The following is a 16670-nucleotide window of genomic DNA, read 5'->3' as shown; positions in this document are numbered from 1 at the left end:
ATAGGATATGTATATAGTTTGTTCCTGCTTCTTTTTTTATGTTCTGAATTATATATATTTAAAAAAAATATTTTATTTAGAAATGAATTTCACTGTATATAGTCTAAGGTGTGAAAGAAATGTATGTACATTTTTAGAATAACTAATTTCTACATTAAACACAACAATACGCCATCAAATTCGCGACTCTCCTATGATTAAAAGCGACACTTCCGGTTTTCTTCCCGCGGCCGCGTGAAATCAGCGTATAGCAATTGCTGTTTCGTTTTCAACACACGCTGTCAGTGGTAGACTAATCACAACAGATGGGTCATCTGACCAATCAGAGCAGAGGAAGCGCTCGGAAAGGAGGAGTTTAGAGAGAGGGCACTTATCATATGTACCTACTCTGGCAGTATGCGATTTCGGACACTGCCAACACGTAATTATGGTGATATTCAGATACTCACCAGCAAAATCATTACAGATAGTGCTGTATATTGAATATTCATTGTACACTTTCTAGTGTAGTTTTCAACTGATGTCTTGTAGAGAGAAGAGGCTCAGTACTTAGCCCTCCCCTCTCATTTCCACTGAATAATAGATGAAGACTGTGAGATTAGCCAGTGTCCCATAGGTGCAGCTGCTGGTGATTTACTCATTGCAGGGGGCTCAAACGTCCTCATCTGCAGAGAACCTTGTGCTTAATTAAACCATTGACTTTTTTTATGTATAATCCACACCTCTTTTCCTTCTCTCTTCTATCCATGCGCACTTTGAAGTGGAAAAAACACCACATTTCTCTATTTCTGGGCTGATCCGTCACTTTTGTTAGAGCGGGAGCAGGAAAGGTTGTTGTAATGTTGTTGTTTGGATTGTTGCTATGACAGCAGCAGCATATGCATCCCATTTGTCAGTCACCCTTTTATTTTCCGCCCACCTAGCCAACTGACCTCGCCACCCTGCGCTCTGCTGGTGGAATGTGTTTGTCTGGATCGAATCAAGGCTTGAACATGTTCGGGGCCGTGCCGGGTTCTTCGAGTCAGTCGAGGGGACTGCAGCAGCTGACTTTCTGATACCTATAAATATCCTACTGTAGATTCCTGTGGCCGTGCAGACTTTTGAGCTGCTCACTCCCAGACTTAGCGTTCTGATGGTGTGGAGTTGTTGAGATGAGGGTCTGGCTGAATATTTGGGACACGCCAAATACCAAACAAGCCTGTAGATTCCTGTTTATTAAGATTGCAAAGGATATGTAGCAGCCTGCTGAGAGCCAATGGATAGTATGTGAGATATGTGTCAAAGAAATCAGGAAAAGTTTAATTGTATTTTAACTGTGAGAAATGGGAAGAATTGTGGGTAGTCAGTCACATGCAACAGGTGGACCTGCTGATCCCACACAAAGACATTTTTGAGTCATCAGTTTTTTTTACACAGGCCCCACTGGATTGAATGTGTCCTCTCTCAATTGTTAAACAAAAATACCTCCCAAACATGTGGTTGTGGAGTAGTTATGCACATGCGACTCTTTTATTTCTCATTTGACAGACATTTCATTCAATCAGAGGAATTCATGGACATTTTAAATGTTGGTTTACATACGATGGTGATTTATGGACACTTGAAGGCTGACTCAACCTTTCTTGATCATGCAGGGCTTTGATGTCAGGTCAATAAACCTGAGAATAAATAAATAAATATGAATAGAATATTTTTTTTTCCGTTATTGTACAGTTTGTTTGTCCATAGCTGATTTTAATGTTTACAGTTCACAGGCTGTTTTCTGTGAATTGAGTACACTTTTATGTTCAGTAAATACATTTCTATCATGCAAAAATGATTCAATTCAACATTTTTTATTTTATTATTATACATTATTATTAAATTTACATTACAAATGATATTATCACCATAATTAAAGTAAGTGGAAAGTATATCAGACAGACAGCCATCTTTTCACCTTTCACATTTTTTAGATATTGGTGTCCCATATTTGTCAACTGAAAACTGAATTCTGATTTTTTTTTTCTGTCTTTTCCAGTTATTTTGAACCCCAAGAACCCAAAAGAAGCACCCAAATCCTTCAGCTTCGACTACTCGTACTGGTCTCACACCTCAGTAAGTCTCATTTTCTCTCTCTTTCTCCTCCTTTCTTTTTCCTGCTCTTTTTGCTTTTTCTGCTGAGCTTTCTCAGTGGACAATAAAATGTGCATGTGGTCAGATTTACAACTGTAATTAATCATCCTCCCAAAAAGTCTGTATTAATGTCTTTCGTTCCCTTTTCTTCATTTCTTTGCTAGCCGGACGACCCCAGCTTTGCGTCACAGAGCCTTGTGTACAATGACATCGGAAAAGAGATGCTGCAGCATGCTTTTGAGGGATATAACGTCTGCATTTTCGCCTACGGCCAGACCGGAGCTGGCAAGTCCTACACCATGATGGGAAAGCAAGAGGAAGGACAGGAAGGCATTATTCCTCTGGTACGTATGTAATATCACTGCATATGTATCACCTTAATGGATCCAGAGTAAAAGACATGCTTAAGCGACTGAGATGTTTCTGATCTCAAAGACATTAGCGCTCCGTCTAGCACGTCCAGCAGTTATTTGTGCTCTGTATCGATCGCTCTCTTTTTCCTCCCTAATGTGCTCTTTTGTCCGCCTCCCAGCTCTGTGAAGATCTCTTCGAGAAAATCAATGACAACAACAATGAGGAGATCTCGTACTCGGTGGAGGTGAGCAGCAGACACACCACGACTCCTTACTCCATGTGACTCACTCCTGTGACTCACTTCACATGCTCTCCTTAATCTGTTGAAATGCTTTTTTAGCTGTGTTACTTAAAAGCATTAAACTCTATAGAGGAGGGGTGATGGGTTTGATCAGAGGCCACTCAAGTTTTCAATAACTCAGAGTAAAACATGTTCAGCTACAAATAAAATGGCAATGGTATTAAATATGCTTTAAGTATTTGCTGTGACGCTATTTAATTTTGGTATGATTTATAATTGGTTTGCAAAGATATACTGAAGACAAGTGAATGCGTCCTGATCTAAAATAGATTTTTAATCTGGTTTTGGTGTATATGCATATATAACATTATAAAAGTCTTTACCCACTTTTGATCAACTTAATGTGTCCTTGCTGAATAAAAGTATTGATTTTGTTAAAAAAATATTACTGACCTCAAAAATTCCACACATTGTCTTGAAAAACCCCCCCAAACCGACAGAGTAGATATTTAATTTATATATATATATATATATATATATATGTGTGTGTGTGTGTATATATGTATGTATATATATATATATATATATATATATATATATATATATATATATATATATATATATATATTCTCTTTTATCTCGGGTTATATTTTGTAGCTAATTGTTAAATGCTCATTGTAGGTGGCTTACATGGAGATATACTGTGAGCGAGTGAGGGATCTGCTAAACCCTAAGAACAAAGGGAACCTACGTGTCAGGGAACATCCTCTACTTGGGCCTTATGTGGAAGACCTCTCGAAACTGGCCGTCACCTCTTACACAGACATTGCTGACCTCATGGATGCTGGAAACAAGGCTAGGTGAGAGAAAAATCCCATATGTTGTTCCTCATATAAATTATTGTTTTGTACCATGTAGAACATTTCAAATCAGGTACTTATAAAGTTATTTTTTTATTTTTGATGCTGATTTTGAAGGATAGAGGTTGGATTTTTTTTTATTTTTATCAAGGGGTAAATAGGAAAACTGTTGTTGTAATGTTTCCTTCAGTGATACTCAGACTGACAGTCATGTGTTAAATGTGACTCTTGGGAAGGAGTAACATGCTTCTAATCCTCCCATGCTGATTACCAAGGTTTATTTGTGGATAATGTTACATGTAAACCCTGTTTCTCATGAGAGCATCCCACCCTGTGCCATATTCGGCACATTAGATGTGCTGATGTCTAATTCCTGCACTTACTAGCACTTTCTAGGATTATCCTCACACTCTGGTGATAAGCACAACACACAGAGCTGTACATGAACTTCAGAAGTAGGAAACCTCCACCTTCTTCAGGCCAAAGATAAAGAGATAAAGAGACAAAGCCTTGCCTATAATAGAATATGGGTTAGGGGTTGAACGACTTCAGATTTTTTGATATCAACATTTATGTGATTTAAAGTTGAGATGACGTCGATTAATGGCTGATGATGTCATTAATGAACAGATGCAGGTTGCCTTGTGCACAGCTATGGCATATGACACAACGCTGCCCACAAGGCTATCACTCCTACATAACAGCTTTTTATCATTTATTTTGTGTTTGTGTTATACAGTATTTCTCAAAGATTTCTGCTTGTTCTAAATCAGATACAGATAAAGTTGCACAGTAAAGATTACATATGAACGCATTATTGACAGACCGCGAGGCGCGAGCCACTGTCTGTATGTGTGTGCGTGCGTTTCAATGTAGCAGCGCATTAGTTTACAACAGCTGTTTTGTAAACTAATTTTACAAAATGTGTTAAATTGAGCATTCAGATAAACATATCTTGTGGAGCGCTCTCGGAGTTTGCATTTATTTGACATTTTAACTGATGGAAATGGAACGTAAAGTGGATGTCAAAGATTTCTTATCCTTTTGTGCCCTCTATAGGCCATGATCAGCGACTAGTCCAATTCAAGCTTAAAGTGTCATGGCAGAAAATAAATGTACTATATTTCAATTGTACTTTTAATGTTGGATGGGACATTGGAAGATAGCCTTTTAACCTTTATAATGATTTTTATTGTATTTTATTGTAATAATTTTCAAATAATATCACATTTACTGAATAATAATAATAATAATAGAAAATATATTTTTCAATGGAGGGATCCAGTTAAAAAACTATTATACTTTTTTATTTTTTTTATACTTTTATTAATTTAATTATTTTTTCCCCCCTCAAAATTACTTTGAGTTCAGGGTTTACTCTAGTTTTAATGTGATATGCAGCTTGACAGAGATGTTAAAAATAAGATAAAGAATTGTGATTCGATTGACCATCACCTTAAATCCTTAAATTCTTCTGGGAAAAGTCAGTTACTAATAGATGGATTGTGCAAATATAATAACATTATTTAATATCCATTAATATATACATTTCTGGTGTAGCTTTACTATTTGTTTCACTCTAATATTTAGATATATTTATTTTATACTTCTATTTAAATGCATATTTAGTATGTGAAACTTATGGCACTAATTTTGACCCTGTGTCCTCAGAACTGTTGCCGCCACAAACATGAACGAGACGAGCAGCCGGTCTCACGCCGTCTTCACTATCGTTTTCACCCAGAGGAAATATGACAGCGAGACAGACCTGTCCACAGAGAAGGTTGGATACTTTACACACATTCACAGCCATAATGACATTTCTCAGAGCTCAGAATAGTCCTGCAACACAAAGTCAGCAAATCCTAAACCCGAGCAGAAAGGGAAACTGACCCATCCCAGTCGTCCTGTTTGTGGGGCTCATTGTGTAATTGCTGCAGACACAAAGACAGCTCTATGAGTGAGGTCCAGGGACACAATAGCTATTGTACAGAGCTACTACATTAGATTCTCACCCCAGCCCTCGCTCTAATATTACGCATCCAGTTTGGCAGCGGCACCGCTGGCCCAAACTCAAGCACGACAAAATGAAAAGATAACCCAAGCATTCATTTGCAAAATTAGTTATGCATGCATGCACCAATGCTTTTACTATAGTAGCCTACCCTAAAACGACTGGACGATTGAACTGTTTAGTGATTATTAATGGAACACATGATTTACAAATGCTTTCTTAATCAGTTTGATTTCAATCAGAAATATATATATATTCCTAATAGACAAAAATCTTTGGATGGCATGAAAAAATAGACTCCCACACACATAGTATGCCAGACTGAAGAAATTTCCTTTTGTGTTTTATTTTAGTGTGTTGAAGGTATCTGTTTTGTCTTGTTTCAGGTCAGCAAAATCAGCCTGGTGGATCTGGCAGGAAGTGAGCGTGCTGACTCAACAGGGGCCAAAGGAACCAGACTGAAGGTACGGACTCATTTTACAGCCTCTAGAGTTCCACCGCCACCTGCCTTATTAAAAATGACTGTGCTCTCCTCCACACTCCTCAAATATTCCAGGAATGTAACATGCGTTACTGAACACAAAACACTTATGCATCAGCTATTTTTATGATTTTAATCAACAAAGGCTAAGTTCACAGTGCATTTAAGGTCTTGTTTGTTTTAAGGGCAATGTATTAAATTTGATTTAATCATAGTTTATTATTATAATAAAATACCTGTTTGTGCTTTCTTAGGAGGGAGCAAACATCAATAAATCTCTAACTACACTAGGAAAGGTTATTTCGGCCCTGGCTGAGGTGGTGAGTAGTATTGATAAATTCTTGTCTCTCTCTCTCTGCCTGTTTGCCTGACTGTTTTCAGTACTGTAACTCTGTTTGCTGTGTCTCTCTCCTGGCAATGCTTCCCTTCTCAGGATAATTGTACCAGCAAGGTAATCTTTCCCTGTGGTCACTAACCAGCACTGAACCATTTCTATCTAACGGTTAAACCTTCCCACCTTTATCCATGTAACCTTTTGTCTTAATAGTGTCCTGTCTTGATGTCTCATACATCAAGTAGTTTCCTAAAGCCCCTTATTATTATAGCAGTAATTGTATATATGAGCTACATTACAACATGTTTTACTGGCTGTTTTGAAACAGAGCAAGAAAAAAAAGAAGACAGACTTCATTCCTTACCGAGACTCAGTGTTGACATGGCTGCTAAGAGAGAATTTAGGTATGTACAGGGGCTTTCACACCAGAGGAATCTTTTCATATTGCCTATAAGTAATGGCAGAAGTACCCACTTTTTGGCATGTTCGCACCTCAGGAACTGAGAACAATTTAGTTCTAGGAAGGCCCTTTGTGGGGACTAAATTAGCTCCCATTTCAGAGTAGAGTCTAACCCAGCATTATAGGAACTACCAGTGATGAAGTGTACATTGATTGGCCGAACGCATGCGCAACACTGGTAACAGGCATTTGTATTGATAACAGCCGTGTGTGTGTATGCATTTTCTTTCTTTCTTCTTCTTATTTTTTTATTCCACTAAATATTATCTATATTCAACTGATTTAATTAAACTTTTCGGTAACACTTTACTTGAAGGGGTGTGCATAAGACTAACATGACATCTTCATAATCATGACATGACATATTGGCAAGTTTTAGGCATGTTTTTGACAACTGTCATTAAGTGTCATTCGCTCAGTTATGACATTTTTAATGCAAATATGATATAGTTTGACATGTTTTTGTTATGACATCTTGACATTAACCAGTAAATCATAACCTGTCGGTGTCTTTGTCATGACAACTTGACATTACTAAGACTACACAACCTGTCATAAACATGACATAGCAGATTAATTATCAAACTTAAGAAACCACCTAGCTTTATGGGTTAACATTACATTAAACTGTCAGGTGGTTGGTTTTGACATTGGCTGTCATGAAGCTATTATAACTTTTTAATGACAAATTCAATTAGTCACAAAAAATATTCATGACACAGTTGTAATGGCCTCATGACAGCCAATGTCAAAGCCAACCACATGACGGTTTAACTTAATTTTATGTCAAATTGTCATGACAAAGACACTGACAGGTTATGATGTTATGGTTTATAACAGAGACATCTGAACAATGTCATATTTGCATTCAAAATGTTATTATAGAGCGAATGACACTTAATGACAGTTGTCATATACATGCATAAACCTTACTTCATATTCAAGACATATGTCATGGTTATGAAGGTGTCATGTCAGTCTTATGCACACCCCTTCAAGTAAAGTGTTACCTAGTTTTCTCATAAGATGCCAAGTTGCCAACCAATAGCTATCAAATTAATCCCTTTTAACTCGAGGTGTTTTGTTGTTACGTTGAGTTAAAATTATTACAGAGAGTTTAACCCACTCTATAGAGTTTCTCTCTAAGGTCAAATGTAATGCAGTGTTATAACCATTTTGAAATCTAATTAATTAAAAATTTAACAGAAAAAGAAAACGCTTTCTATTTACAATCACTTTTTTTATAGTCTGTGGAACTTGTTTGCCCATCTTAGCTCAATACTCAAGTCAAAATTGCATTACTTAATGTTTCTAATTGTTTGCATAATTGTACTCATTAACCAGGAGGGAACTCGAGGACTGCTATGGTGGCCGCCCTGAGCCCTGCTGACATTAACTATGATGAAACTCTCAGCACACTCCGGTAAGAATTCACTCCTACTTGCCATCAAATAAGGTGACTTCCACTTTTAGATCCTGATTGTGATAAGAAGGCTTTCTTGCTCTAGATAAAAACACTCTTGTGATATCAATGGCTGTTTGGATCATTTTCTTTGTTTGCTCATTCAAAGATATGCGGACAGAGCCAAGCAAATCAAGTGCAATGCCGTCATCAACGAGGACCCCAACGCCAAACTGGTGCGGGAGCTTAAGGACGAGGTGACACGGCTGAAGGACCTGCTCCGTGCTCAGGGCCTAGGGGACATCCTGGACAGTAAGTCGAGGCACAGCGCACCCCAATGGGCACTGACATATAATTGCTAGACAAATGGGAGGTCACTTACTGTGCTCACATGTGGCGAATTCTTTAGCTCTGATCTAAAGCTTGCATTGTCTTCATGTTGTTCCTTCTATGTCTTCATTTAACCATTCATCAACATGCGATGGAGATTAGCATTAGTATGGACATATGATGGTTAGAAACAGACAATACTGTTTTCAAACACAATGTCCAGTTTAACCACACATAACATGCCACTTATGTAATGTAAAGTCAAATGTTTCCCTCACATGTTTGTCTTCACAATATTTTATCTGGTCAAATCTAACTGCTTCCATCAGTCATTCCTCTACTAGTCCTCTCAACTCTGACTTCTCAACCTTCTCCTGTTCTTCCTGCTTCCCTTCAGTCGAGCCAATGGGGGATGATTGCCTTGGAAGTGGAATCAAATGTGTGTATACGCGTGACGGGGCCACATCCTTTTGCTCTCCCCTCTCGCTTCTAATAGCTTATTCATCGCTTCTGGAATACAAACCTATCGGCTTTGCATGCCTCAGTTTTTTACCACAAGGAATCCCAGACAAACGAGATAAAAACGGGATTGATGGGTTAACGTGCCTCTAGAAGGCTTTATGCTTGCTCTTAGCCTAATTTGATAGACCGTCTGGCATGATGCAGTCTTAATGGCAGGCTTTCCTCCAAATAAGCCCAAACCCCACCCACAGCACGATAGATCTGATAGACTGCATCTGGAAGCACTTAAAGGGATAGTTCACCCCAAAATGTAAAAAAAATAAAAAAAACTATTTGTTATCATTTTAATCTCTATTTTCTTTTGTGAAACAAATCCTAGTTTTCGTTTCCATTTAAGGAAACGTGATTTATGTGTATGCTAATTCTAAAAACAAAGGGGATCATAAAAGTAGTCCAAATGAGCCATACAACTATACTTTGTGTGATAAACAGACCAGTAGTTTTTTTTGCATTTAAATTTACTAAAGTAATATTTTATATAATATGAATATCCATTCCATATAATGAAATATTATATACATTAATAGACAAATTTTCGGATAACATTCGGATGCTTTCAGGTTATATATCTTGAATTGAAAAACAATATAAAACTGCTTCTCAACTCGTCATTTCCATAATCTTACAAATTTTCTAATGAAGTAATCAAGTAATAAATGAACGTTGAAATAAAAATGTATTTTGTTTTGTTCCATTGGGTTTTCCATTTCTGGTTTTAATTTAAACTTATCGGCTTTAGGCTTATAGCAACATTTGCAGATGAAATAAGACAAAATACAGCTTTAAAGTCAATAGCTTTGTGTGATAAACAGATTAATGTAAAGGAAGACTGTAAGTCAATGAGTTAATTTTTTGGGCGACTTTAAAAAATCTATTGGATGACATTCTGCTTGACGTTAAAGCTGAAAATCAGCTTTATATTTCGAATGATATGGGTGAATAAATGAGAATATACAGAATGTATTATTATGTGATATTAATGTTAATCCTTTAATCTGATCATTTTCATTAGAATATTGTCCTATTGTCCTGTTTTTTCCTTCTATGTTTTATTGTGATTTAACTGTTCATTGCAGGTCACGATATTGACGATGTTAGAACACTACTAAGTTTACAAACCGAAGCAATGATCTATCAGAGAAAAGGTGCATGTCTGATCATTTTACATTTGCAGAATAGCTGTTGCAGTGTTAGCGTAAGAATACCACAGCCTCAGTACTTCCGTAGCACTTTAGTTCAAGTGCGTCTGTGCCCTCTCCCATCCCTGTTCTCTGTATCCTCTTACACAACCTCTGCATACCTTTTAAAAAGCTGCAGGAGGTAATCAGAGCTCAGGTGGCTATTTGCTTTTCTATCTGTCTGGGAGTTCTTGATATACGCAGAGAGATGAACGCACACTGTGCTTTCTACCTCTTCAACCATATGGAGCTGGGAAAAAAGTGAACATTTTAACTTGACTAAAATGCTTGCCATGGTCTGTGTGCTAGCGGCCTCAATCGCATCATCTGAACGCATGAACGGTAATGTAATGCAGTGCTGCTTCTCCGCCATGTTGGCCTAGTTGCTTCAGGAGAGTCTTTTCAGATAAATGAAGTGGGGAAAAAATCCAATAGCGTGAATATACGGCAGAAAGCTCGACTGAACTGGGGTAAAGCTCCCTGGGAGAGGTTTTTAAAATGCATACGCTCCTCCCAGTCACAGTAGATGTAACAAAATTGTGTTTTGAAGAGCTTTGTTGCTGCCAAACATTGACAGCATCATGACTTTAAGAATGATGTGCCGCGTGGAAAACACATTTTATAGCTTGTATAGCTGCATGTTATGATAAAACTCTTCTACCACCCCCTAGCCCTCCTCTCCTGGTTTGTGGCCCTTATGCAACACCCCACCCCACAACTCTTCTCTCCTATCTGAGAAGCGTCAGTTTTCACCCAGGTCAAAATAAAAAAAAAAAAGAGAGCGATTTATCACTTTTAATGTTCTTTTTAAGTTCGGCTGCACTGTTCTAAGGTCACATGTTTTTTTTTATTTTTTTTATGTCATACATATAATTGCAAACATTGTATAAAATAGTAGTATCCTCATATTAAAATATTATATACTGAAATTTATGATTTTTAGTTTATACTTAAACATGTAAAAATATTATATACTGTAGTCAAAATTAATATTCTTAAAACAGGACAAATTTACCTTAGCAAAATTGTGTATAAAATGAAGACTTATTTCCCAAGAATGTATCTTGAATTGAAAATCAGCCTATAACTTCATCACAATTTTCTCTGAAATCTGATGCTTTTCAAATAAAATAAAATATAATACAATATAAATAAAATATAATAAAAGTATATAAAAGAAAATGAGTGTTTGATTGAAGTGTATTTTGTCTTGTTCCATTGTGTTTTAATGTTTAATTTATTTTTAACCCGTTTTTTAGAGGTTTGTGCTTAAAACAAGTGAAAAAAACAAACAAAACTAAAACCAATGGAACTAGACAAAATACAGTTAAATTCAAGATTTATTCTCTTATATCTTGTTTTAAGGATGCTATTGCGATTATGAATTGGATTTTTGAAGTATTGGGTATATAAATGTGTCAACTTTGAACAACCTGAGGTGAAAACTGCATCTGACTGGCGTGTTTTTTGTGATCCTTTGATGTGAACTGTGTGTCTCACATTGGTCTTTCCTCCTCTTTGTCCTTTTTCTTCCTTTCTCTGTCTGTCTGTCTCTTGTACTCTTTCTTACATTTCTGTCTCCACCACTTTTGCTTCTCCCTCTTTGCGTCGTCTGTCTCTCCTCTGTGGCTCAGACCTGAAAGATATACACAACAATAAGCATAGATACTTGCTTGCCTCAGAGAACCAACGGCCTGGCCATTTCTCCACAGCACCTATGGGCTGCCTGACAGCCTCTCCGTCCTCAGGCTCTCTGTGTAGCCAGGCAGGGTTGCAGTCCGTTTCAAGCATCCAGGAGCGCATCATGTCCACGCCGGGCGGAGAAGAGGCCATCGAGAGGCTGAAGGTACACAGAAAAGCGTTTTAGAAACAAAAGAAGGGTTCAAGGGCTTAAGTTAATAACCATTTCCTGGCGTCAAAAGAGGTTTCCTCTTAAATTAATCAAATCTAATTAGGTAACAATGTGTAATAGGATAATGGGGGTGCTTCAGGCACCTGGTGACCTTTTATATTCAAAATGCTCTACTCACAATGATTTGCATGTTCTCATACATATGTATATCTACTCTGGATCTCCATGGTAACCTGAGAGGTAATTAAAGGACTTCATCTGTGTTGTTCTGCGTTCCTCCTGACAGATTGTCTTAATGAATGATATCTGACATGCCAGCTGTCTGTAAACGGCTATGACATGGGTTGTGCCCCAAAAACAAAACGGGACAATCTTACGCACTGAAAATGTCAGAAACTGTCAGTTCCCTTATGTACCCTTGTTCACAAAGTAGTCTGCTGTAAAACGATTTGCACGGACATAAATTAATTTGGGTATAAGGGTGCATTCCCTTAAAAAATACAACTATGTCGGGAGTAAATGAAGACTTATGTTCACCCTTACATCCAACAACAAAACACCCGAGTTGCTTACGAGACATTCTTTTCGCTACAGCTGCTCCGGCCTGGAGAAAATGGCGGACAGTGTACAAATTGCTCAGGGTGGGAACTATGCTAATACGGAAGAGTCTGTCAGCAGTCGTGGGCGGGGCCTGTACAAAGTGACGTTAATATAAATATAAATAATAAATATATAAAAAAAAGATGAGATTTAGATTAAGATTACATGTAAAACAAAACTACTATCATTATACTATTAGTACTACTTTATATTATATTATATTATTTGAGGGAGTGAAAAGATTGTCTTGTCATACTTTCCCTCCCAGAAGTGGTTTGAAACCATTCACTGAGACTCTGTGAATGTGCGAGATGGTAAGGGAAGAAAAGAGAGGGAAAGTATACGTGGCTACAGCTTCCAGGCAATAGTTTCCATGGTTACGGCAAGTGGCTCGCATTAGTGACGTCAACCTCCGACGCAGTTCGTCAGGAAATCAGACAGAAATAGACCTGTTCTTTTGTATTGGCCAAAAATATTGATCTATAATAAAAAGTGAGAGCATCCTTGCCCTCAATCCTTAACATAATCAGATAGAAGCCAGTTTGGAGCTCATCACTCACTTCATGATGTCTGTGATTTCCCCTGCATACAACCAATTTCTTACTTGTAAATATACATTATGTTCGTGGCTCCATTTGTTTAATAAAAATACACAGAAAACAGTAATGTTTTGAAATATTAGAATGACTTCTGAGATGGTGACTGCTGAAAATGTAGCTTTGTCATCACAGGAATACATTTTAAGATGTTACAAAAATCTAGTAGATTATATATTTCACAATATTACTGTTTTACTTCATTTCTGATCAAGCAAATGCATCCTTGGTGAGACTTCTTTCAAAAATAAAAAATCTTAATTAAAGCTTACGTAAACTTACGATCTATCCAGTCGTCTGTTGTGATCTGGGTTTCTTAGAAGCATCAGATCACAGGTTTGAAGAAGCCACAGTGTTACTTTCTGAACAGATGGCAGGGGTGTTAACCCTTTAGGAAGGATCTAGGGGAGCTTCCTGTACCTCAGGCCAGATGGTTCTTGTTTTCCTTCCAGCCAAGGACAATAAGGGACAGACACAATAAAATAAAAATGTGTGTAGTTGGGCTTCCCGTATATAACTGTGTTTATTGCTCTTGACCCTTTGTAGACAGGCTTATTGCCTAGATTTTCCCTTTTTGCCATAGGACCCTGAAATATGGCCTTCCCACATCTTATGTCTGATTTAACGTACAGCAAGATGTGCTCATGGCGCTGAATAGCAGAATAAGCTTTAAGCTTCTTAGTATTATGTACAGGTTAGAAAGGTTCATAATGGCAAATGTGTGGAAATGGTGACCTGGTGCTAATTATAGATTATGTATGAAATGATATTAGATGATATAAATTATATACGTAGAAAAAAATGACACTTCATTTGTTTATATTAGTTGATGCATTAACTAACATAAACTAACAATGATAAATATATCTGTGCAGCATTTATTAATCTTTGTTAATGTTAGTTAATAATAATGTTCATGTTAGTTCACAGTGCATGACCTAATAGATACAACTTAATATATGTTGAGATTAATATTAACTGTGATTAATAAATAAAAGTATTATGCAAAATTGAAGTATAATAAAAACAAATGTTTCTTGAACACTAAATCAGTTTAGTATTAGAAAGATTTCTGAAGGATCTTGTGACACTGAAGACTGATGCTGAAAATTCAGCTTTGACATCACAGAAATAAATTGATTTTAAAATAAAAAACTATTATGTAAAAGTTTAATATTGTGGAATATTACTATTTTAATGTATTTTTGATTGTAAATGTAGCCTTGGTGATCATTAAAAAACATTAAATAGATTCTAAACTTTTTAATGATATTTTCATGCCAGCAATATTTAGCCATTTCAGACTGTGTCTTATACCTCCCAGCATAAACTTCCAAATGATCCTTTAAAATATGCTGACCTTCTTTTTCTGTGGTCGTTTAGGAGTCTGAGAAGATCATAGCCGAGCTGAATGAGACCTGGGAGGAGAAGCTGAGGAAGACTGAGGCCATCCGTATGGAGAGGTCAGTGAGGGCTTGGGTGCCATCTGGCTCCCTTCCTATTGTCGCTGTGCCCATACCCTTTATGCTCGTGAGGAGTGTCTGCTATGTGCCCGCGTGCTCAGCTGGTGCGAGTCTGTACCAGACTCATGTAGCGGTCAAATCACACACTGACCTCAACACTAACATGTGCATTCAAGTATTAAATATACATGTTCCAGATGTCTTTGATGCTAACTAAAAAGTTTATAAAAATGTGTTGATTTGTAATGTCTATGATGTTTTCCTTCCCTCCCCTCAGAGAGGCGCTGCTGGCAGAGATGGGAGTGGCCATACGGGAGGATGGGGGAACCCTGGGTGTCTTCTCTCCCAAAAAGGTACAACACATGAACTCCTTATTATTAATCGCCATTACAGTCAGCTCCTTCTCATGTCCACATGTCTGGGCCTTTCTTTCTTTGTATTTCATCATCCATCATTCTCCCTCCATTCTTTTTTTCCCCCCCTTTTTTCTTTTGTTTTGCTTGCCTCTTGCAATGGAATCCTATTAGTTTGGTCCTGATAGACCAACGTCACTGTCTATTGAAGACTTTAGTGTTTATTCTTCTAATCAGGTTTGTAATCACCTTAACTTCCCCCCCATTTTATATCTGTAAAATCCCTACTGTAGCCTATTGAGTTCATGTAGCAAGCCATAATTGTGGACTACTGAATATTACTGAATATTTTCCCACATCACACTTAATTTTAGTGACCGTAGGAAATAGAAATGGATGTAAATCCATCAGCATGCTGTAGTGTTTTCAAGAACGAACGACTCTTATGAGTCTAATCAAATCAGTTATTTTCATAAATAGGACAAACAATTTTTGGTTTTCGGATTTAGTATTCGAATACTTCAGAGCTGTTATTGGTTTAAGGTTAGACCGGATGTTTTCACTTACAAGAAGTACTTCCAGAAAGCACTGTTTACCACAATCTCATTGTCTTCTTGGCGTTCCTCCCTGAAACTCATCAACACAGTTAGCCTGCCTTTAGAACAAGGCATCTGTCATTTTTTATTTGTCTACTTATTCATGTTTTCATTCAATTTCTCTCCTTTTCTCCCTCTATGACAATGACATCTCTCTGTCATTTTGGCTATCCAATAGCTTTTCGTTGAAAGGCCATGTGAACTCTATACTGACTTTAATGGGGTGTTTTCACCCCAAAAGGTTGGTTGTATGGAAATAGATAATGTTGTGCAATAGTTTTTAGTTGTTTAGTTCATAGAGGCTAATATAGTATGTTATCAGCCCTTGGAGAAGCCAAATTGTATGACTTTCTGATTCATTATAATTACTGAGATGGCATTTAATCTCATTATTTCACTTTTTAATTGGCCTGTGAATGTAATTATAGCTGTAGTGACATCAGGCACTGTTTGACCTGTCTGCCATTCTCATTGACCCTGTTTCCCCACAGACCCCTCACCTGGTGAACCTGAATGAGGATCCTTTGATGTCAGAATGTCTGCTCTATTATATCAAAGATGGAATAACAAGGTATGAAATCACTTTCATAACTGTCAGAAGTTTTGTAGCTGTCTGGATGTTGCACTGAGGCATCTTATGATTGCTACAGATCCAACCAGTCAAGGGTCCTTCAAAGGACACAGTGTTGTTTACTGCTTTTATGTTAGGATTTTCTCGTGAGTTTTTGTACTTCTCCAGTTGTATCAACACACACATTTTGTTCAGATCACTGCGTTAAAAATATTTAGCAGACAGACAGCAATAACACAGCATCCTTTTTTTCCCCATCATCCTTTGGCTAGCGTTACATTATAGAATCAAGTTCTCTTTCACGCTTGAACGAACAATAACACTAATAACAAATTGTCAATGTCCATT

General features: G+C 37.2%; 1 protein-coding gene across 5 annotated transcripts in view; it reads left to right on the top strand.

Moving 5' to 3' along the window:
* The window catches only part of kif1b (kinesin family member 1B), a 67908-nt gene that overhangs the window by 18093 nt on the left and 33145 nt on the right, over positions 1 to 16670 (top strand). For 2 of the 5 annotated variants that reach the window (XM_089124247.1, XM_089124243.1), the window contains exons 3-18: positions 2021 to 2097; positions 2280 to 2459; positions 2648 to 2713; positions 3392 to 3570; positions 5242 to 5353; positions 5971 to 6048; positions 6320 to 6385; positions 6499 to 6516; positions 6728 to 6803; positions 8204 to 8282; positions 8431 to 8573; positions 8989 to 9030; positions 11926 to 12137; positions 14723 to 14802; positions 15080 to 15155; positions 16243 to 16322. In XM_089124247.1, coding sequence (XP_088980373.1) covers positions 2021 to 2097; positions 2280 to 2459; positions 2648 to 2713; positions 3392 to 3570; positions 5242 to 5353; positions 5971 to 6048; positions 6320 to 6385; positions 6499 to 6516; positions 6728 to 6803; positions 8204 to 8282; positions 8431 to 8573; positions 8989 to 9030; positions 11926 to 12137; positions 14723 to 14802; positions 15080 to 15155; positions 16243 to 16322 — 1564 coding nt within the window. The remainder of the gene's footprint in view (positions 1 to 2020; positions 2098 to 2279; positions 2460 to 2647; positions 2714 to 3391; positions 3571 to 5241; positions 5354 to 5970; positions 6049 to 6319; positions 6386 to 6498; positions 6517 to 6727; positions 6804 to 8203; positions 8283 to 8430; positions 8574 to 8988; positions 9031 to 11925; positions 12138 to 14722; positions 14803 to 15079; positions 15156 to 16242; positions 16323 to 16670) is intronic. The other 3 variants (XM_089124246.1, XM_089124244.1, XM_089124245.1) reach the window with 3 other exon arrangements.

The sequence above is a fragment of the Pimephales promelas genome, chromosome 20 (assembly GCF_988280905.1).
Source record: "Pimephales promelas chromosome 20, fPimPro1.hap1.1, whole genome shotgun sequence".
Lineage (NCBI taxonomy): Eukaryota > Metazoa > Chordata > Actinopteri > Cypriniformes > Leuciscidae > Pimephales > Pimephales promelas.
This window is presented reverse-complemented; position numbering and strand designations above follow the sequence as displayed.